General features: G+C 36.9%; 2 protein-coding genes across 3 annotated transcripts in view; both read right to left on the bottom strand.

Moving 5' to 3' along the window:
• The window catches only part of LOC103713391 (THO complex subunit 2-like), a 45,856-nt gene extending 30,773 nt beyond the window's left edge, over positions 1-15,083 (bottom strand). Inside the window, exons 1-10 of one of the 2 annotated variants that reach the window (XM_088701799.1) lie at positions 14,725-15,083; positions 14,513-14,638; positions 9,852-9,893; positions 5,873-5,932; positions 5,702-5,764; positions 4,048-4,128; positions 2,979-3,053; positions 2,838-2,885; positions 2,566-2,634; positions 2,334-2,467 (exon numbers count right to left, since the gene is read on the bottom strand). In XM_088701799.1, coding sequence (XP_088557925.1) covers positions 2,334-2,467; positions 2,566-2,634; positions 2,838-2,885; positions 2,979-3,053; positions 4,048-4,128; positions 5,702-5,764; positions 5,873-5,932; positions 9,852-9,893; positions 14,513-14,638; positions 14,725-14,859 — 833 coding nt within the window. In that variant the 5' untranslated portion in view covers positions 14,860-15,083. Of the gene's footprint in view, positions 1-2,333; positions 2,468-2,565; positions 2,635-2,837; positions 2,886-2,978; positions 3,054-4,047; positions 4,129-5,701; positions 5,765-5,872; positions 5,933-9,851; positions 9,915-14,512; positions 14,639-14,724 lie in introns of both variants that reach the window. The other variant, XM_088701798.1, reaches the window with a different exon arrangement.
• Positions 15,084-18,126: 3,043 nt separating this feature from the next.
• LOC120111153 (putative clathrin assembly protein At1g03050) lies at positions 18,127-19,377 on the bottom strand. Its single transcript, XM_039127713.2, has one exon. The coding sequence runs from the start codon at positions 19,375-19,377 to the stop codon at positions 18,127-18,129; it is 1,251 nt and encodes a 416-aa protein (XP_038983641.2).
• Between the last annotated feature and the right edge of the window lie 2,624 nt (positions 19,378-22,001).

Genomic DNA, 22,001 nt, shown 5'->3' on the forward strand with positions numbered 1-22,001 from the left:
CTCAAATGCATAATATGCAGAATAGCAAGCCATTAAGACCTGAAATTATGATCCAACAAAAAAAAAACTGATAAAAATAACTGACAAGAATGCACCTCTTTCATACGGCGCCATAATGATTAACTAGGATATCCTAAAATTCTGAAAAAACAACCAAGACATCTGCCATTATCATATGCATGCTAATCTAGTAGCAATTGCAGAGATCTAACATAAACAGCACAGTTGAACTTCATATTGTCATAATGTTCCCACAGTGAAGTACAAATAACCAGACAATTTTGTTGTTAACCCAACTTTAATGATGATAGCTACACATATCTCTTTTCTAAAAAAAAATGCGAGAATAGAATATGAATAGAGTGAACATGTTACTAAGAGGGCAGAAAGCAAAACTAGTGTGTTAAGGTTCAATATCAGCGTTCTGATTCAGACTAGAAAAAAAAACAGTAAATAAGATAGCCAAATGAAACCATAATATTTAGTAATGACTTGACCTGACCATCTTCATCCAGCACAAACTTTATAAAAGAATAACAAAAAAATAAAAATGATTAACTTTACATAGCACCAAAACCAATGGATACAAAATCGATCCAATAAAATGACACTAGCATGCATAAACTCGCCTTTGATGCCACAAATGCTTTACTCATCATCGAATATAAATTTAATCAGACAAGGTTTACCGTGGCTGCTCCTTCAATGGTGCAAGGTACACAAAACAATGGAGAGAACAGTAGATTCATGAAGATGTTCACCGGTCAGGTGCCCTCACTAACAAGTTGATTGGATGCTTGTCTGATCATTTGCCATTTTCTTCTCAAGAGACAGTGTCATTAACTAGAACAGAGTGTCACTAATGAGTTCCAGACAACTACCAGCTACTTCCTACCAATGTCAGCATGGTGGTTTTTGTGTTCCCATCTTAAACAAAAGTACATCTCATCAATGGTCTTCACTTGAGATTCTACATCTTTCTCATAATGCTCAATATCCAAAAGGTGTTCCATGCACATAGAGTTATCTTCAGGAAACAACAAGTTTACAGATCAATTAGCGTATGGGAAGGGCTTCATCTAACTAGAAAACATAAACTGCCTGTACCAGCTATTCACGGTCCATGATTGCCCATCTGATATTGCAGGTATTTTATAACGCTCATTAATGTATCAAAGTGTCACTCATTTTGAATGGTAATAACAAGCTACCGTCACCAACCAAAAAAACATCTCCAATTACCATCAATCTACACTGTCCAAGCTTGAGTCTGACAGGCCCGAACTTATTCAGCTCTAAGTAACTTAAGTATGTTCGCATCTGTCTGCAATCTGAGCAGCCATTGATTCCCTGTATGTTGCCACAAGAAATGCAACCAGTATACAGATTAAACTAATATATGCATCACAATAACAATATCTCTCGTCAGTCAATATAACCTTCAAATTCCACCACAAAACTATGTAAAGGAAGGCCATTAATATGCACCACTGTAAGCATAAAACCAATGTCAATGTTGTAACCAAAGCCCTCGTAGTCAATATATCCATCACATCTACCACAAAAACTACCACAAGGGGAAGACACCAGCATGCACCACTGGAACCATAACATGAAAGTAACTGTCTGAAACTCTTTCAAATGGAATTTCAAAGTGAATACTTTCAGAAATTTTCAGACATCAAAATTCCAAAGCAAGCCAGCTTTACAAAAGTTAACTGCTTTAATTCCATCAATAAGTTCTGAAAAAAACATATTAATATATATCAGATAAGTTTGCAATCCAATGCCCTGCCTCGATGAACAAATCTTCAAAACTTTCTAAACCCAAATGAGAGGACACCAAGCCAATACCACACCACCAAGCCTTCTCCAAATTAGGATGCAGCAGATCAGGACATCCTCAAGACTCAATGAACCCACTTGCAGCAGGATTATTCTATTTTTATGAGCACCATGTGTGATGCAAAACAAAAGACACTGTTAGATTTGACAAAAAAGAAAAAGAAACATAAAAAAACAAAGGAGGAGAGAAAGATAGAGCCAGCCTCCATTCTTTCATAGAATAAGCTTTCGGTCTTTCGACAAGATAAAACGACATTAAATGCAGAATTTATCCTTCTCAATTTAATAACAGTCATTGGAAGTGCTCAATACATTTTTGTTCAAGAATTATGACACTAGAATGCAACCTGAACAAGCAAACTTTACTTAGTGAAAAAATACAGAAACCTATGAATAAGGAAATCAAAAGAAAATTAAAAGAAAAAAAATTCAAGTAACAAGCCAGAAAATTCCTAAGGAATTGAAATTACTAAGTAAACATAACTTACATATTATCAAGATCAATAAAGTTTGCTTTCACCAGCAAAGCTGTAAGGTTATAAAGACCAGACGGAACAGGGGCGTTCACTTCCATATGTTGATAATACTGGAACTTAAACCCCAAAATCTGAGCAGCATGTGACTGTCAAAAATAAACAAGCGCAGTATAACAAAATTTGCCAATACTTGAGAGCAAAATAAAAAAAAATTAAGAATAATCAAATACAGTCAAGAACAAACCTTTGGAAATATAGGAATGAGATTATAAAAAATACTATTCTCAGGATAAAGTTCAAAACACTCCAACACCTGACAAATCACATATAGGCAAGCATCTCTTATCAGTTGTATCGCAATAATAAATTTGGTACAACATTCTTTCTTCTAGAAATGGTGTAAGAAGCACATTCTTGCAAACATGGGTTTGCTGTAAAATAAATTAGCCTTTAACAGAAGTCAAAGTTATGAAACATAGAAGGACAATGTAGCAACATAAGTGTATAACAGCTTACAATATCAAAAACACGATTTGGGTCCAGATCAAAGTGCCCAATTAATGACTGCAAAAGATCATATATTAAAGATCATTAAAATAAAAAAGAAAGTTCACATGATGACAGTATTGCATGCATGAAAAAAGACAATTTCAGAACCTTAATTCTGCTAATTGTCGCCATTGATGCCTTCTCAGTCATTGAATCAAAGTCACTTTGACAAAGAAGTGTCACCTACAAAGACCATAAATAAGGAAAAGAAGTTGGTGACCGCCTTGCAATGAGCCAAATAAAGAATAGAAATCAAGTAGCAAACAAATATTTGAAAGCATATTGGGTTTAGCTATATAGATATAAGTTGTTTTTGTATCTTGACAGAAACTGAACTTTTTGGAAGATGTTTGCATTATCATGGCAATCATATTATGGAGAGAGCATAAGTACTAATAATAGTTGTTTTTATGTCTTTACAAATAGACCTCATAGAAAGATATATATATTATCATACCAATGCATATTATTAGAGGAAATGTGCTACGCATGTAACAACAACTTACAATAACATATGAGCAAAATCAGGGATTTAAATTTTGAAATGGACACATACATTTCATCTATATGATTCTCAATGAATTTGTCTTTGTGAAGTATAATATAAATCTTTTAACATAAAAGCATTTATTTGGTGCATAATATTCTCACCGAATATTACATTGTACTTCAAAAAGACATCTAGAAAAAAATTTCAAGGTTATCATTGTCAAAAATTGTTAAACAAACAAATGGAGAGACAATGAGGAGATACATAAGAAAATTAAAGCTAGATGGATAACATGGAGAGTGCTTCCGCACTATCATGGGTCCAATGGATACCTTGGCGACTTAAGAGAAAATTCTATAGAACATTTTTTCAAAAAATAGAAACAATTTGCCATCCTAAATCACTACACAACTACCTAGAGTACTACTTTACCAATATTGTCTGCAAATTCGGGTTTCTCACAACCATATATCAATACAAGGAACTTGGTCATACGATGAAAAACACACACGAATGGATGGATTATTAAGCATCAACTTGAAAAAGAACATCATAACAAAAACATCATAATCTCAGTGACAGTACAAGCCCATTACAACAAGTGAAGGATATTTATCATGCTTGGTTCCTCTCATCATAAAGACTTGATGAAATAAAAGAAAATGGAATAAAGATCAAACAACCCACCAGTTTGGCATAGCCCTCACTCTCCTCTCGTAGAAGATTGAATTTTGTTTGCTGATAAAGAAGGCGGGTGTTTACTCTAACCTGCAACCCATGAATGACATAATTATACACGAGAAAAGATCAAGCATCCAGATTTAGAAAGGGGGGAGGGGGGTGGCAATGCGAAAAGCAGCTTGAATGAAAACTTTCTACATTGAAAAATAGATTAAAAAAAAAATCTAGACTATCTACTATATAAGTATACATTATTAAACAGGGAGGTAACTGATACATCCATTAGCTTAACACAGTAAGGTAAGACAGTTGTAGCCCAGATTCACTTATTTACTGTATGTACTAACCATTCACATGTCTCAATGACAATTCTAAAAGAAAAAACTTATAGTGGAGCAGATACAACTTTGATATACAGATTATGCCATTTATATGACAAGTCTAAGCATACCTTCCTTCAGCAGACTCCATGTAACACATGCTATCGGTTACTTAGTAACAGAAATAACAGCTCTGCTGTGGTAATCACTAGTCCATATAGTATCAAACAACATAGCCACACTATCTTCAACTCAAAAGACCATACCATCTAATCACTTATCTGCCACCTATACTCCTATGTTGATGAGATGTATAAACTACGAACAATTTTCTTGTTTCTATTTCTGTCCTTCCAAGTATGATCATATCCACTTAATCTCTGGCCTTCTCTAATTTTATGAATATATTATTATTGTTAGATTTTGATAATATATTATTTAATATGTTAAATGTCTTATTATATTAAATATGTCAAAGAAATATAACCCTAATAATGTTCTTTTGATAAATAATACAATTTTAATAAAAATAATAACTAAGAATTAGTGCTTGCTACTTAGTATATGATATGTAAGAGCAAAAGTTGTAACAAAATTAACATGCATTATCAATGATACCTGACCAACCCGCCCAAAACCCACATCCAAATTAACTATAAGATTGATCCAACTACATATGCATGAGCCAACAAAAGTGGGCGACATATGCAGCTTCACAATACTAGGCATGCTGCATATGCTGGCAAAAATGCTAAGTAGACCACCATTTCAGCCCTCATACAGGTGTGATTAGGGGACTGCACCTGCATTTGCAGCCACATATGCAACCCCACACCCTGTATTTTAAAACACAGGTTTGGAGTGGTTCACCCAGGAACAAGTGCCAAGGAGTGACAGGTGTCTTTTTCATGTTAGTCTGACACGTACCAACAAATATAAGCCAACATGGACAGCTCCTATATCCTTGAAACAAACAAAAAACATTTTTATTATGAAATCCTTCGCCACTACATGATCTCATCCAACCAGTTCAAATTTCATAAACAGGAACAATTCAGACAACAATAATTGTGTACAAAGGTTAAGTTTAAAAGTTCATCAAAATGCAAGTCATAGGTTGACAGTAGCACTGCACATGCTAAGCAGTTGCATATGGAAACTATTGCTGGAATGTTAATGGCACTTCCCTTTACAAACTTTTTATTGGTGAAAGGACCAAGGAGGATGGGATATGCATGAAATATAGATAATAAAACTAGATAATGCTCCAGAGCATTATTTTTAAAATTTTTATAAGGTATGAAAATAAATTTAGCTCAAACTGATTCAGATCCGCACACCTCTTTAGCCTTCAAATCTTGAGCCTTTATTTTAATCAATTCAGACTCCCACAGAAATTCTTCCTACAAATGAGAAAGTAGAGAAGTATCACTTTAGACATGGACAAGAAATGCATAAGTTCAAAAGAAAAAAAAAATAACAATTTAATTTAAGCAAATAGCAGGTCCCACCTCACAGCGCTCTTGCAGAAGCCTAGATGGAACCAATGAAGACTCGACAAGCCATTTTGCCTACACAAGGAAAGATGTCATCAATGCTTGAAAAAAAAAAAAGGACAGATAAAATCTTAAAAGCATCCAAAGACATTATAAAAAGGACTAAATTTCAGATTTTATAAAGGGAGTCCACAATTACCGTAGACATTTCTTATCAGCCAATATTGTTATTAGCAGCAACTTGATCCATAAATTTGATGTTACCAAACTACAAACCAAAAGATGAATGGAAGTAGCATTGGGTCATCATAAATAAGTGTTTGGCCCTTGTGCACAACATAAAAAAGATAAATTTAGGCACAATCTTTTCTAAGAGTTCTTTGGGACTATGCTTTCCACTTATATGCTGATTGGTGTGCAATGATATGCACTGCTAGCAGATATCCCATGCTGTGCCAAAATAAAAATAAAATATTAATATCCTTGTTATAATATAAACTATTTTAAAAATAGGTGCTCTGCCGACCTATGCCTAGTTCACGTACAAGCTCAGCACATTCCTGGTGAGTCGCGACAGTATGTGAAACCTCAAAACCACTATGGGGATTAACTCTTCCAGATTAACTATGCAGTGATTAATCACAATAACAACCGTCTCAAATAACCAATTTGCATTTGTACCTGAAAGATCAAAAATGGGGGCTATCTTTTTACCTAGACAATTGGTAGAAAAATATAGAGAAGAAGAAAAGAGTCTACATATGGTCTTTATTGACTCAGAAAAAATTTATGATAGGGTACCAAGACAAGTAGTTTTGTGGGTTTCAAAAAGAAAAGGTGTACATAAATAGTATATTGAAATAACTGAGACCAAGTATGATAGGGTATAGACAAGTGTTAAAAGTTCCTATGATACAAGAAGTGTATTTCTAGTTAATATAGGCTGACATGAAGGATTAGCACTAAGCCTATATCTTTTTGCACTAATTATCAATGAACCTACTGCTAACATTCAAGAAAACGTACAATGCGGTATGCTATGTGCGCACGATATAGTATTGATTGATGAAAAGAGAACTAGATTAAATATTAAATTGGACTTGTGAAGAGGGAAAACTTTAGGAGATAAGAGTTTGAAAAAATTGTCGAATAAAGATAGAGTATATGGAATGTAGGTTTAGTGAGAATGAATATATGATGGCAATTAATATTGATGAACAAGAGATACCTCATTGACCGGTTTCATCACCTCAGATTTATTATACAAAATAATGGAGAGATAAATGAAGATATATGCAATAAAATTAGAGCTGATTGGATGAAGTGGAGAGATGCATCCAGAATATTTTATAATAGGCACATATCTTGAAGATTTGAGGGAATATTTTATAGAAAAACAATAAGGCATATCATGTTGTATTGCTTGGAGTAAAGAAAGTACAAGAAAATAATTTGGGTATAGCTGAATTGAAAATGTTAAGATGGATGTGCAGTAAAACTAGAAAATATAAAATAAGAAACAAATATATTAAAGGAGCTGTAGGAATTGCACAAATTAAGAATAAAGTGATAGAAAATCAATTCAAAGGGTATGGACATGTACAACGAAGAACTGAGGAGGCTCCAAAGAGATATTTGATTAGTGTAAAGATGGTAAGAAAAGGACAGGAAGACCTAAAATAATATGGATGGAGGTTGCGAGGAAGGAAATGAAGAATCTTGAAATAACATAAGAGGTGGTCCTAAATAAAAATACTTGGAGAATGAGAATCCACAAGGCCAATCCCAAATAGTGATACCAAATGTTATGCCCCCACCTACGCGGGGCATGTGAGGCACCCAGTGCCCACGTGGGGGGCCACATGAGGCGGGAACACGGAACTCCCCTGCCAGATATTGTCCGGTTCTGGGGCCCGCACGCGCCGCTCAGACCTCTTTCCGATTTTTGTTTTCCACCCAAAACGCGTCTGCAGGATTTGGAGACACCCGCCTCATATGCCCAGGCTCTGAAATGAGTCTAGCCGATGTGGAATCTTTCATTCACCCTCTTCCCGGCTACCCTCTTCCCGGCTAGGCAGTTATAGTTATGGTTATAAAAGAATGTCATCTCCTCAAGAAAAGTTACTTGTTTATGCATCAGTGCAAGGGGTTCCTATTTACCAAACTGTATGACACTTCAACCTCTGAAAAATCCAGCAAAAGACCCTTCTGTACAAAGAGTGACAGGTAAAATTTATACCTATGTATGTTTGTATACATGCACCAAAATATTTCACCTAGACTAACTAACTAGTTAGTGACACTTTTTTTAATGAAAAAAAATACATTCGTGCCATAATAACATGGAAAGGAAGAAGGAAGAAATAGGTGTTCCACCAAAAAATAGCCTGGACACCTCAATTCTTTAGCAGGAAAACTATATGAGGAATCCAAGTATCATCAATTTAAAAAGGCATCTTTTGAAAGCACACTCCAAAACTATGCTCAGTTCCCACACTTTTAGCTGATGTAAGCACCATTTTCAAAGCGCCACCAAGTGTCATGTCATGTCATGTCATCTTGTGTAAGTGTCAAAGTGTCAATCTCTACTACAATTCCATAGGAAAAGAAAAGGAAAATGACCAAAAAAATGAACTTTCTGGATGCAGCATTGCTAAGATGTGATTTAATAGCAATCTCCAATTCTAGCAGGTGGTGAATCAATCAACAGAAAATTATTAATCAACTATCCCTAATGCTTTACTTCTAAGAGCATGCAATTGCTTAAGCAATACGCATAATGCTTCCAGTACAACCTAGAAATCATTATTAATCAACTATCCATACAATGAGCGAACTAGAAGCCTGTGAAGTGAAAGCTTGTGGCATAAACTAAATGAAGCATAATATGAACAAATTTCAGAAGAAAATGTTCATTATCAGCATGGAATATTTCGTCTTGTGCTATAATAAGAAACTACTTTCAAAGCCACTCTTTATGATGGTATAGACCAAAAAAAAAAAAAAAAACTTGCTTATACATAGTTAAGGTTTTCTATCAATATTCACTAATGATAGATCAAATCCACTGAATTTAAGTATTCAAACAGACAAGGGACAACCAGAACCTGCAGATCTGAAACCCTCGAAAAACCCCTATAGTTTGGATCAATCAATTTGCCTACTCGAGTGGCATACCAACAATGGATGGCATAGAGCAATCTTGTGTTTGACAAGCATGCTGATAAATACTTCTGTCCTAAGCAATATTTTGGTATCACTTGAAAAGAAAAGTGCGGGAATAAGTTAAAGTTTATTTATGCTTAGAAGAGGTAGTGTTGATGTAGAACCAGGCAAACAATATATAGCCATAGTAAAACCCTTGCAAATTGAGGCAAGGGACGGAATTCAATTCCGAAGGGCGTCAGCCCTTGCTTCGACCACTGTATACACAAATTCCTTGTTCCACATGCAGTGGCTTGGTCTGCCTAGGAGCCTAGGCTCTGACCCAGGTGAGGGTAGGGTGGATACAAGGCAGATGTGTGTGGAATAGCCTCTCCTAGCCTCAAAAAAAGATTTCAGCCTTTCAGCCTTTTACAATACTACTTCAAGGAACCATACTGAAAAGCCATAAGACAATAGAGTTTCCAAAGAATATATCTTACTAGTATTACTGAAAATAACTAGAACAGCCTAGTGACTCAACCAAAGATGACAAAAAAACATTCCGCATGATACTTAGGGATAAATAAATGGCAATACATAGTGAAAATGCACAATAAAATAACTATCACTTGATCCTAAACAGATTTATAATCAACAGAGAAAACTCGACAAAAATCCATTAACATGAAAAGAATGTAATACATGATTCAGGGTTTCTTATATCTCAAGATTGTTACCATAGATAAAGACAAAAGAATTAATCAAATGTACATGTCTAAGAAATAAAATCCTAAATTTAACATGAAATTATGTAAACTGAGGTCAAACAATTTGAATGTTGATTGCTTACCATTTTGATGAGACGAGCACGACAATCTCCAGGCATTGTAGACTGCAAGATCACAAAATTAAGCTGCTTTGTCAAACATTATTTATCATGTAAGCTCTATTATCCAGAAGAGAAGAACATCCTATATTGCAAATAAAAGTAGCCAAGAAAAAGGATTGGAACTAGCATACAGCAGAAGAAACTATATTTGGAAAAAAAACAATATATTAATTGGTATTTGAGTAGTTACAATCTGGTCAATATCCAAAAGATAAAGACAGCACTCAACATCAAATACAAGCGTTGCTACCACAAGATGGTCTGTCTTCAAATCAGTTATCAACAGGATGATGCTTGGTGGACATTGACTAGGCAAAAGAATAAAAAAAAACCAGTACACTGAAAGAAATCCATGGACATAATCCTTCAGATGACACACTCTGATGCAACTCTCGGTGTTAAAAGAAAACTCAGCTACATACATGAAATCTCTACCCACTCTCCTCCCCCTGCACCCCTCCCTACCAATCCCAAGAGAGAAAAAATTATTTCAGTGGATCCTCAATAAATCTACAAAATATAAGCAAACATGACCAATCCTTAAAAATTGAGGAGTAATATATCATCTTAGCATCTTCAGTCAGATTTCAAAAAGCAGACATTCAGTGGATCCTTAACAAACCTAATAGTATAAGCAAACATCTTAAGTCAAATTTCAAAGCACACATAGGCAATATTCAGACAAGATTCAAAAGGTTGGATTCCAAGAAAGGGAGAAATGATACCAATTGACTCGTGAAATGTTACAGTCATATAGTCATCTCTTCGTCTGCACTAAATAACAAATATATAATCACAAAAGGGGATATGCCAGCCCAATAACAAAACGTGTAACAGTTACCCATCATCTCTTTCTCTATGTCACATAGCATAAAATATAATATCAAAAAAGGTTTTCTAGGTATCTTCTTTGTAGCCACATACCAAACAAAAGATGACGTAAGACCAAGGACTGTGTTATAGGATTTTGGATTGATGAGACAGAAAGGAGAAAAAGGATGGAGAAAAAAAGAAAATGAAAGAAGAGGGGAGTGTACAATCACCAGACAAAAGACAAAAGTTAAGAATGGGATGAAGAAATAAGTGCAATCATCAGAAGAATTTTTTTTTTTCAAATTCAGGATTCACTGTTAAGATTACAGCAGTTAACATTCTCCCTTGCCTCTTAAACTTGACACCAAGACACAATATTCATAAGTTCAAAACTTTCCAAACCCAACTTATATCCATGACCGAGACATAAATACACTAAATTTAGGAAACCAAAAAAATTGAAATATAGACTTTTCTAGTCAAAAATATTTCCTGACCAACTAAGATTGAAATCTTGAATTTTAAGAAATTCTAAATAAAATGTAGTTTCATCATTCACTTCAATTTTTGTGAACCTGAATGCTAGATCATAGTGATGAGAAATACAATGAACTTTTGCATTTCCACAATTTGATAGTAAAACAAATAAAGCTCCTCAAAATCAGATCACTGGATCTTGAACCTACATGACTTAGATGATCTACAGTATGATTGCAGCCTATCAAAATAGTCCATAATATTGGATAGTCTTGACCTTGATTGTTGACTATGGTTAGATATCACAGTGAACCATCAAAACAGATATAATGGATCCTGATGATCTATTCCTCAGTGGTTGGATTGGTGTGAGCACTATCACAAGCTATCAATCCACAATACTTGAATCTTCTAGCAGGGAACTTCTGACCAATCCTTGAATCTTTTATCAATTCACAAAGCAACAGCTGGCTAATTTTCAATAAATGAGTCATTAATTGTTTGACTTGCTGCAAGTGGATCATAATCAGCCAGATTTGCAAATCCTTCAGATGCCATGCATATCATCTTCGTGTCATCTGAAAGAGTGCAGAGCCACCAACCTCTTCTCAACAGCCAGCAGAATCAGGTTAGCAGCAACTTAAAGGCATGAACCAATTAGCATAACTGAACAGAAATATGAAATGTGTTTCAACACGACCTCAGGGCAAACTAGTATTTTTCATATAGCCAAGTTCCAAGCACCACCAGCCTGTTACCTTCTATTTCTCCCATGTGGATAACCAGCATTTAGCAATGAAAACAATGCAGCTAATCACCCGATAAAGGATTAGCTCTGAAATTAAAATGATGAAGCCCAAGGAACAAAGTTATGATATTTTAGTTTAAGGAGAGAAGGGAAGAAAGCAAATGAGAGAAGCAGAATACAGGAAAGAAGAGAGGGTTGTTGAATAACCAAGAATTTTTTTATTCAAAATTAGTCTATGATCACTTCTGGATCTTCCCCTAGCCCTATGTAAAGAGTTACTTAAATCACATCCTAACACAATCCTGGTAAATTTAAAATTTTCCTACACTAACAAATTTAATTATAACCCTTTTTCACATTCAATTACGAAGTATACAATCCAAATACACTAAGAGTATTGCCTAAAAAACCTAACATTGAGGACCCTTAGACTAAAATATAAATTATATGGAATGAGCGCTAAATGGGCAATGCGACCAAAGGCCCAGGCCCCTAGCACTAAGAAATTATGAGAAGTAAATCGTACCAAGAATGATAAAGCTTGGCCAAATTATCAACAAAAACAAACAAGTCAGTATATGAATACAAGACCTATCCAGCTTTTTGGTCAGATATTGGACATGAATGTAAGTTCCACTCTATAATAGGATCTGTCTTGGACACTAAGGCTGCATTTGGTATCGTTTCTACTTTTTAAAAAAAAATTGGAAACAGAAAATCTATTTTCATTTTTTTTTCAGATTTCTCACAACACAAAATATGTTTGGTTTCTTCTTTTTTTTTATATAATAACAAAAGAAAAAGGCCACGGGAGAAGCCGGAAGCATGAAACCAAGCATCGAGAGGGTGAGGAGCGAGGGAGGGTGGCAACCGGGGACAACACAACGGGAGCCGCTAGAACAGGAGCGTGCTTGATCGGATTGATGGATGCCGGGAACGAATGGATACCGCTGCTCCTAAGAGAACGGACGGACGGACGAATAACGATGGAAGACGGATGCCAAGAACAAACAAACGGGCATCAAGAATGAAAGAATGGACAAACGGCGATAGAAAATGGGCACCAAGAATGAATGAACGGAGGAACAGAAGAGGCGGCGGGACTGAGGACGGCAGCGAGGCGGCGAGACTGGCAGCACCGAGATTGGGAGGTTGGGCGGAGAGGATGAAAGAGGGGTAAAAACCCACTATTAGAAAAAGTTGAAGTAATTTTTCACTTCCACTTTTTCCAGAAAAAATAAAAGTTAGTTAAAAAATAAGAAATTAAAATAAGATAACCCACATATTTTCTTCATCGGCTTCTGTTGTTCTGTTTAAAAAAAGAAACAAGAAAAAAATTGATACCAAACAGGGCCTAATTGATCCAAATTTAATAAACCTTCAAATCAACAAGATACTATTTAACTTGAATATATATTATTTATTACCAACACTCGCTAAACAACAATGGATATTTATTTCTTGGAGAAAAAGAAGGAGGGGCGAGAAAGGGGGTGGGGGAAAAAGAGAGAGAAAGAGAAAGAGAGAGAGACTCTTTTCCATCCAAGATCATGAGGTTTGTTGGTCAATAGGAGCAATGGAGCAGTTTTGCTTTAGGATTCCTATGACTAGCCAGCTACTAGATTAGACTACAAGGTTTATCAGCGGGCCAGGGCAAGATTTATATAAAGCTGTCTCTATGTGAATACTTGGTTCATAAATTGTGACTCAAAGATGAACATGAAAGCGTATAACTAACCACGGGTTCCTCTCCCTTTTGTTTTTACTCTTTTTGGGCCTAGGGATACTTCAAAAAGTTTTCCATGTTTTTATCACTTTGAAAGTACAAGCAGTAGAGTGAGCGTCCCCACCCACTAACTAGCATTCCGGCTTTCATAGTAGGACCATTTTTTGAGTTGAAGTTACAAATGTTAAAAAGAAGCAATGCAGTAATTGAACCTGCAGCATTTAGTAATATAAAATAAAACACATTAGCACAGCTTCCTCAGGAAAGATTACCCTACTGAATTTTGAGAAGTCTCAAAATAGGTAATCACCTATGTTCGGCGACCTACCATATAACAATCAAGAAAAATTTATCAATACTCAGAGCTCAACATATTTTTCACAAATCCGCTTCTACAAAATCAATTGTCCTATTCTCAATGATAGTATACATTCCAACAGGCATTCACATTGGTCTCGCAGTTACATGCATCCAACCAAAACTCGATTATGATAAGATATTCGGAGTTCAGGTTTAGTCCTGCATTCAGAACCAATTGGCAAACCAGCTTGTTGATAGTTAGCAATATTTCATGCAACCTCAAGACTTAATTAAGCTCAAATATAAACAGTCTAAGAGGATGTGTATGGTTCATGAAAGATTTACTTCAATTCAAATCTAAGCGACCTCGTTTAGGAAAATGAGGAGTCCAAGTCCAGAATACAGCCACATAATTCACTTTCCAAAAGTATCCAGGATTTCAAGATCAAGCGAACTTTGAAAGAATTCTCAACCATACACGCAAGCATCCAAGTCAACAGAAAAAAACCGTTCCAATAAAATTTCAGGGTTAAGGATACATAAAGAACTCAAACTCACATCTTGCCCCATGTGGGCGATGATATCAGCGATGATGGACGCCACATCCTCCCTCTGCTGCTCCTCCACGAACACCACCGAGTCCAGCGCCACCCTGCACCTCTGGAACGGCAAGTCCCCACGAACCTGCGACCAGACGCCGTCAAGACCGCGCCTTCACCATCAAGAAAGCAAGGGAACGCATCCCAAAACCCTAAAAGACAAGAACGCACCATGGACCAGCAGAGCTCGTAGAGGAATCGGGCCATGGGTACCGGATCGGGGATCTTGAAGGCGGCGTTGGAGGCCTTCCATTCCTGGAGGCATTCCTCGGTGATATACTTGAATTCAGGGGATTGGACCGACATCGAAAGGTGGAGGGAGGAGGGGCCGATGAGGGGAGAGAGTCCTAGGGCTTCAGGAGGACGGAGATGCGGAGAGGTAGGGTCTCATGGAGATTAGGGTTTTGAAGCGGTGGGCGAAGGGATGGGGACGAGGGAAGGAAGACGAGAGTGAGAGACGGGAGGTGGGAATGGGCTAAATTCCCGCTGGAGTTCTTTTTCAGATATGAGACCCAGCCGGTACCAACGATGGCGGTGGGATAAGCAGGGGCCTTTACTTAATTCCGGTTTAATCTGATGGGCCAAACAATGGACCGGCCTGGACCCACGAGGCAATGAGCCGTATCCAGACCGCAGTTTGCCGGACCCAAAGAACATTAGGACCATGGATTCGGCCCTTGTGTGTGCATTATTAGTCCTCGCCATCAAAAAAAAAAAAAAAGGTATCATGAGTCTTTAACCTCTATTATCATACCACGATCCTAGCATGTGCTTCATACGTGATTATTATTATGACATCCATGACACATGCGATGCACATAAAAGCATTGCATGGATATGGGTGGTCCTATATTTGGTTTGAAAAGAAATTTATTTTTATTTCTACTCTCTTAGAAATAAAAGTACCACATCCCATAAGCAAAGATTGTATATCATAACACATTAGTTTAAGAGCATGTGAAATGCACACTGAGCAAAGTGACATAAGGATATATATATATATATATATATATATATATATATATATATATATATATAACTTTTTAAGAGAGGGAGGTAAGAAATAACAAGGCATTTGCAATGAATGAGTTGCATATTCGAGATATAAAGGAGAAAGATTTGAGTAGAGTTGAGTTTCAGTTAAAAAGGAAAATCTTAAAAGGGTAAGAGAACATCCATAATATCTTTCTCAATTCTCATGCCTCACATTCCCTTACATACTTGGAAGCTAAAAGTAAAATTCTGATTGCTTGCAATTTGAGAGAAAAAATTGTTTAGCACTGCTTTTTGTGTTTTTTTATTTTTACAATTCGGTGGAGGAAACAACTATGCATATCTTTCGGTGCCCTTTGCTAGAAAATTTTGGAATTTTTTTTTAAGAGAAGGTCAAATGGCCAGATTTTATTTTGTCTTTCTACAATACATGGTTAAGGAAGATAATTAACAAGAAGCTTAGAGTTGGTAGGATATTTTCTTTTGCAGTGTTGTTTAATAGTGTACTTCGAAGGAGACAAAACTGAGAATCTTCAAGTTCGAGGTGAAAATGGAACTTCTATTGATTGAAGATATTTCCAGAATTTGAAAGTTTTGGGCCTTAATTTAGATATTCTTATTAAGTTTTTAAGGCAAGTAGAGAAATTTTAAAGCTTATATATATTTTTAATTTTGTTGTTTAATTTTCTGTATTCCCGGTATTTCATGATCTTAATGAAATATTGACATGAATTTCCTCCCCTCTTTTTTCTCAAAAAATTATTTTCTCGCATGTCCAACATTCTCTTGCACCAACTGAAATTTCTAGGAGGGTAAAAGTGATAGACCAATGGAACTTTATCATGGACTATAATTTATAATCATCATAAGATCCCTAGGCAATAATTATAATGGATGCTATTTGATCTTTACATTGTTTATCTATTGTATATTATTTTGAACATTCAAATTTATGGCGTTCACCACTTTCCATTTCTCAGGGAAAAAATCTAGTTTTAATATTTTAAAATTAATAATTCAGGGTAGTATTTTATTCAGTAAGCAATGAAGTGGTCAAAAGATGCTTTCTTATTATTGTTCTATGATATATCATCTATTATAATGGCATGTGATTCTCCTAACACAATAATAAAAGATAAAATCAATCAATGAAAAACTGGAGCTCGATCGGGTGTCGAGAGCAGCATGGTTTCAACATTTTAGAATACAAAAGACCATGCAACATATCCACTTACATTGCTAAGAAGGTACCGATAAGCACTTTCATTAATTATAAAGTCATTGCAATAGCATATATATTTTGGATAAGTGACAGGTATTTGATATAATGGAAATGAAGATCAAAAGAGTGAGTACTATGAGATTTCTTTTTAATCAAAAGAAGTCAGTTAAAGAAAAATATGATGAGATGTTTGGAATACAGTCTTTGTACCCGTCTCCTTCTTTCCTATCTTCCATAACATTTTTTCCGTTTTTTTCTATCCACTATGGAGGCAGCACCTTTTATTCTCTTAAAATAATGAAATATTGGGGCAGTACCTTTTAAAACATTCTGGCGACATTTTATTCAGGAAAAAATCAGGAATAAAACTTCTGATAAACCGTTCAAATGGGTTTAAAAGAAGTGGGAATGAGGATAGAATAATTATTCTAGCTGGTCCTGCTTATTCCAGAAACAATTATTCTGAGAGGACTCAAATGACCTTATGATGAAAAGGCAGAGAACAAGAAACTTTAGCCAAATAAATGCAGGAACAACTTGCGTGATAACTATTTCAAAATAACCGCCATCTGTCCCTATTCTGCCTTTTTTTTGATCCCAGAAGAAAAGGCAATCTTTGAGATTTCCGTTCAGGGGATGGCATCTCTGCACAGACCAGACAACAACTTTGTTCGCATATAACAGTCATATAGGTTGCTGTATATCCAAATATCTATCTCCTGTCCCCATATGAATAAGAGCAATACTAAGTAAGTAAAATCATCAAAATGTCACTCAGTCGTCTTGCAGCAATCACTTTGCTTCTTTTTTGAGCGGCACAATTCACAAGGTTTATTCAAAAGGAGCAATAATAATACAACAAACCAGCTGAGTAATTTTCTGAATTGCGTACCTGAGTTACTATTAAAGCATTTCCATATATATAGTGCAATGCAATACATCAGAGATATCAAAACAATGTCAACAGTGTTGTAACGGCCAAAATTGTTTCAAACCAACAGGAATATCTCATCAGATCCCATTATTTTGGTATAGACTCTAATAGCTTAACCTATAATGACGATTTCTCTCGAGACCGAGTAAATACAGCGGAAAAGAAATAACTATCTTTCTGTCGAGAAATTATTGGTTAGATCATATTTTTGGCGAACACAAAAGAAAAATAATCAAGAAAAAAAAAGAAGCAATACAAATGTGATTGTGCATGTTGCTTCGTGGTTGGACTGATCCACCGTTGAGCTAGTAGACTTGATACAGCCAATATTTTTATCCCCCTCTCTCTCTCCCTCTCTCCCATATTTTCATCTGGCAATTAGACTATAGACTTTATGATAAAGAATTACAAAGTAGTAACGGAATTACATTGTATGGAGGTGCACATGATCTAAGAAAGGATTGTTTTCTCGCAAGCTCCCCTCATGCTTTCCAAGTCCATTGTCATCATTGCTTTGAGAACTCGCCCGCGGTTCATCAAAGGTCTGAGGTGCCCAGGTCCAAGAGCAATCCACCGAAGCCTCTAATAGATCCTCCCAGCTGGGACTCTCCTGTCCAAATTGAAGTAATGGCTTCTCCTCCTCTTCAAGCATTTCCCACTCCACATTAATCGCAGCTATCTTCACAGTCTCTACAGATTTGCTACTGCTGCTCTCCGACTCCATTAGAGTTGACGAAGACGACGAGAAGGTCACCGGGGATGATGACGACGAAGATTCCGTCAGCTGCCACATGTTCTCGACAAAAGATTCCATTGCCCGGACTTGAATCTGAGGAATCTTTTCCACGAGAGGGTACTCATACAGCCCACACAGGCTCATCCTCTTGCACCAATCGTAACACTCCTCAAGGCGGCCGGCTTGCTCGGCGGCCTTCTTATAGATGCCGAGCCCGGCGACGCAAACCCGGTGTGGCATTTGGAGGAGGTTGTCCAATACAACCACGAGCCTTGGCCGGAGTGCGGCGTACCACATGAAGCTATCGCATATGATATGCTTCATGGCAGACCGGACGATGGAGCTCCGATGGGCCGTGCCTAACGGCCGACACTCCATCGCCCGGTCTAACATGCCCTGGAGCTGAGAGACGAGCTCGACGGCCTGGTCCACCTCCTCCACCTTCTTTGCAAAGGTCTCAGGAGGAGGTGGGGAATAGACTATAGTATCCTGGAGGCAGAATAAAGCCTCGTCAAGGAAGTAAGCATAGGATCGGACAAAGATGGTGAACTCGTCCGAAGTGCAGCGGAAATGGCATGGATTGAGGGAAATGATGGCATTTGCATGGGACCTGAGGAGGTCGGAGTGGAAAGGGTGGTCGGAGGGGAGAGTGCGGAGGAGGCGGTGAAGGAGGTGGAGGCATTTGACGGCGACGCGCCAGGACTTGGTCCGGCCGAACCGGCGGGTGAAGCTGAGAGCAAAAGCTTGGGAGGTAGAGGGGGAGGAGGAGAAGAGGTTGGCAAGCTCCCATACAAATTTCTCGGCAAGTGCAGCATCATCAGAAGAAGTGGCCTTGGCAAGGATGAGGTCAAGATCAGATCTGCGCATGATGAGATAGATGAAGTGGAAGGTCCGAGGGAAGGTGATGGAAGGGAAATGGAAATGAGGCACCAGTTGCATGCAGCTAAAAGGGGAAGGGGAATGATGAGATGGCTTTGGGATTTACGCCTGGTCTTTGGAGAATGTGTGAAGCTTTTCAGCCTAGGCTATGTTGCGGCATGGGAAGCATCGAGGAAATGCCTGTCCCCGGCCAATTAAGGCTTCTCTGAAGATGTGGATATCGGCGCGTGCGTTACGAAGGGATGGGGATAGGTCTCTACGCGTTCGTGAGAAGATTTCATTTATGCCATGCCAAACTTGGCTCTATTTTACTTTAGATATCTTGTTTATAATCTGAACATAGTACAAAAAATGTTTGGATCCAGTTCATGACTTTCTATCCTAGTTTGTTTATAATCTTTAATGGTCCGCGTCATAGTTTCTTGTTGTAAGAATGGTTAAAATAAAATCCTGGACTCTATTGCATCTAATAGACTAGCTTCCCATTGTCACAGCCTGAGGTCTTCGGTGCAAAACTACATAGTCAGGGCTCAGATATATAAATATATAATTGTTAGAGTAAGTGGCTCATATTAAGTGGTACACTGGTACTCTTATTTGAGTAATACACTGGTATTCTAACGAAACGGAGCGAAACGCCGGTATCTTCTTATTTTTGGAATAATTATGTAGTGTTTTATTTTACCAGGAACATTGATAGGGGTTGGAACTCCGAGGCCAGAATTTAAATATAAATATTATGTAATACTTGTTATTTTTGAGATATTGAAATTATAATCTTTTCGCTCCCGTAGACGTAGGCATATTGCCGAACCACGTAAAATCTCTATGTTTGATTTCCTTTCTCTTTCTCTCTTGATTCTTTGTACTGTTCTTCATCATTGGATCCTGCGATTTTACCAAAAATAATCATATCAATACCTCATGTCTATGCAACGACCTATTTACCCCTCCGATAAAAATGTATACAGTCGATGCTATACTCCATATGAATCTTATCATAAACAAGAAACTAAAATACAGGTCATGTTTAGATAATTCATCTTTGTTTGAATGACTTCTTTTTTGAGGAACAAGGAGAGGGAGCTACCTCCTCCGCTGTTTATCAAAGTAGATAAAACAATAAAATCAAAGTACATATTACATGAAGGCGATTAGAGGGGTTTTTTTTTTTCTTGGTGAAGGGAGAAGCAAGGCAAACAATAGATTGAAAAGCCAATAATGGAGAAGAATAGTTGATGTCTGGTAATGAACTCCCAGATTGGTTCTTATGTTCATGTCATGACTTGCTACGCGTTCCCAAACATCTGAACACTGAAGAAAAAGGAAAAAGAAAACCAATACGTATCATGAGTTTGCAATCCAGTATAGTTAATCAGAAGCCAGATTCAATTAAAAACATCATCCGGCATACTTTCATCAACCAACAAATAGATAAAAGGAGAATAGTGGTGACTAATTTTACGAAAGCCCGGTGCTGCAGGTACAAGCCAGCAAATTCGATTCTTCTCTTACGGAAACCAGATTGAGCATCGCATTCAAAACAACTGCCCATGGTGCATGAGTTGAAGAATTCAAAGAAATCCATGGCGCATGAGTAAAAGCACTTGGAGCAATACTGGTCCACCATGAGTTGTTACGAGCAAGTGGCAGGTGATGAAATAGAAGATTGAGGCCAAGGAAATGGCACAAGAGCATGTTGAAAGAAATAAAATACTTCAAATTTTCCGGGCAACTAAATTTGAGTTATATCTTGTCCCTCTCTACACTAACTTGCTTTATCATGTTTACTAACTGATTTTTTTTATAAAAAAGGTAAATTGGCTCAAGGAAAAAATCTGAAGGTTTAAAATATTTTGAAATCAGCATAGCAGAACAAAGAAGAACTGATAAAATATTAGCTGCCAAAGTGTATGACACTTTCTAAAGCAGTGACTGCAGGACTGCAACAGATATAACAAAATGCAGCCCAACTTGGATGGAGCAGCACATCAGAATGTTAGAATTTTTTTAAAGTTTAAATGGAACCTTATCTCTTTCCATTTGAAATTTTAAAATGGAGCAAGAGAACTTGGCTTTATACATCCAATGTGGGACTAAGCAGTACATTCAGCATGATATGAAGACATACTCTGAATCTGTGGTGGCCTCAGGAAGGGGGGCACAAATTATTTCTGACACCTGAATTGTGAAATGTGGGGTTGGTGGTACATCATGCCAATAAGCATGTGAAATGCATGATACACATGTTGGCCCCATGATGTTTGCAATGCATCTCATGCATACCCAAACAATTAAACTAAATTGCAATGTCATCCAACTCCCGAGGCTTCAAAACTTTATTTCATTTTTTCCTTGTTGCCCCGGAAACACTTTCTATATCCGCTTCTCTTTAAGGAGTATATTTACACATTTGTTCATGATCGTGGTTTAAATGGTTCGATTTTTTACGAATCCACGGAGGAAGCAGCTGTCTACGACTTTAAATTTTCATATAGTTTGAGTTAGTCTATAGTCTGTAGTGATACGGAACAACTCCAGTTTTTTCCAAGTCTTCAGATAGAGATGAATGCTCCGCCTCAGATGAGCGGATGAGATAATTTGTCTGTTCGTTTATTTACTATAATTAATCTTTGCAGCCTAAACACCAAAAGTTCATGCCTTGGGAGATTAAGGGATCGAAC

The sequence above is a fragment of the Phoenix dactylifera genome, chromosome 7, assembly GCF_051530095.1.
Source record: "Phoenix dactylifera cultivar Ajwa chromosome 7, Ajwa_hap1_PhDact_Kaust_v1.1, whole genome shotgun sequence".
Lineage (NCBI taxonomy): Eukaryota > Viridiplantae > Streptophyta > Magnoliopsida > Arecales > Arecaceae > Phoenix > Phoenix dactylifera.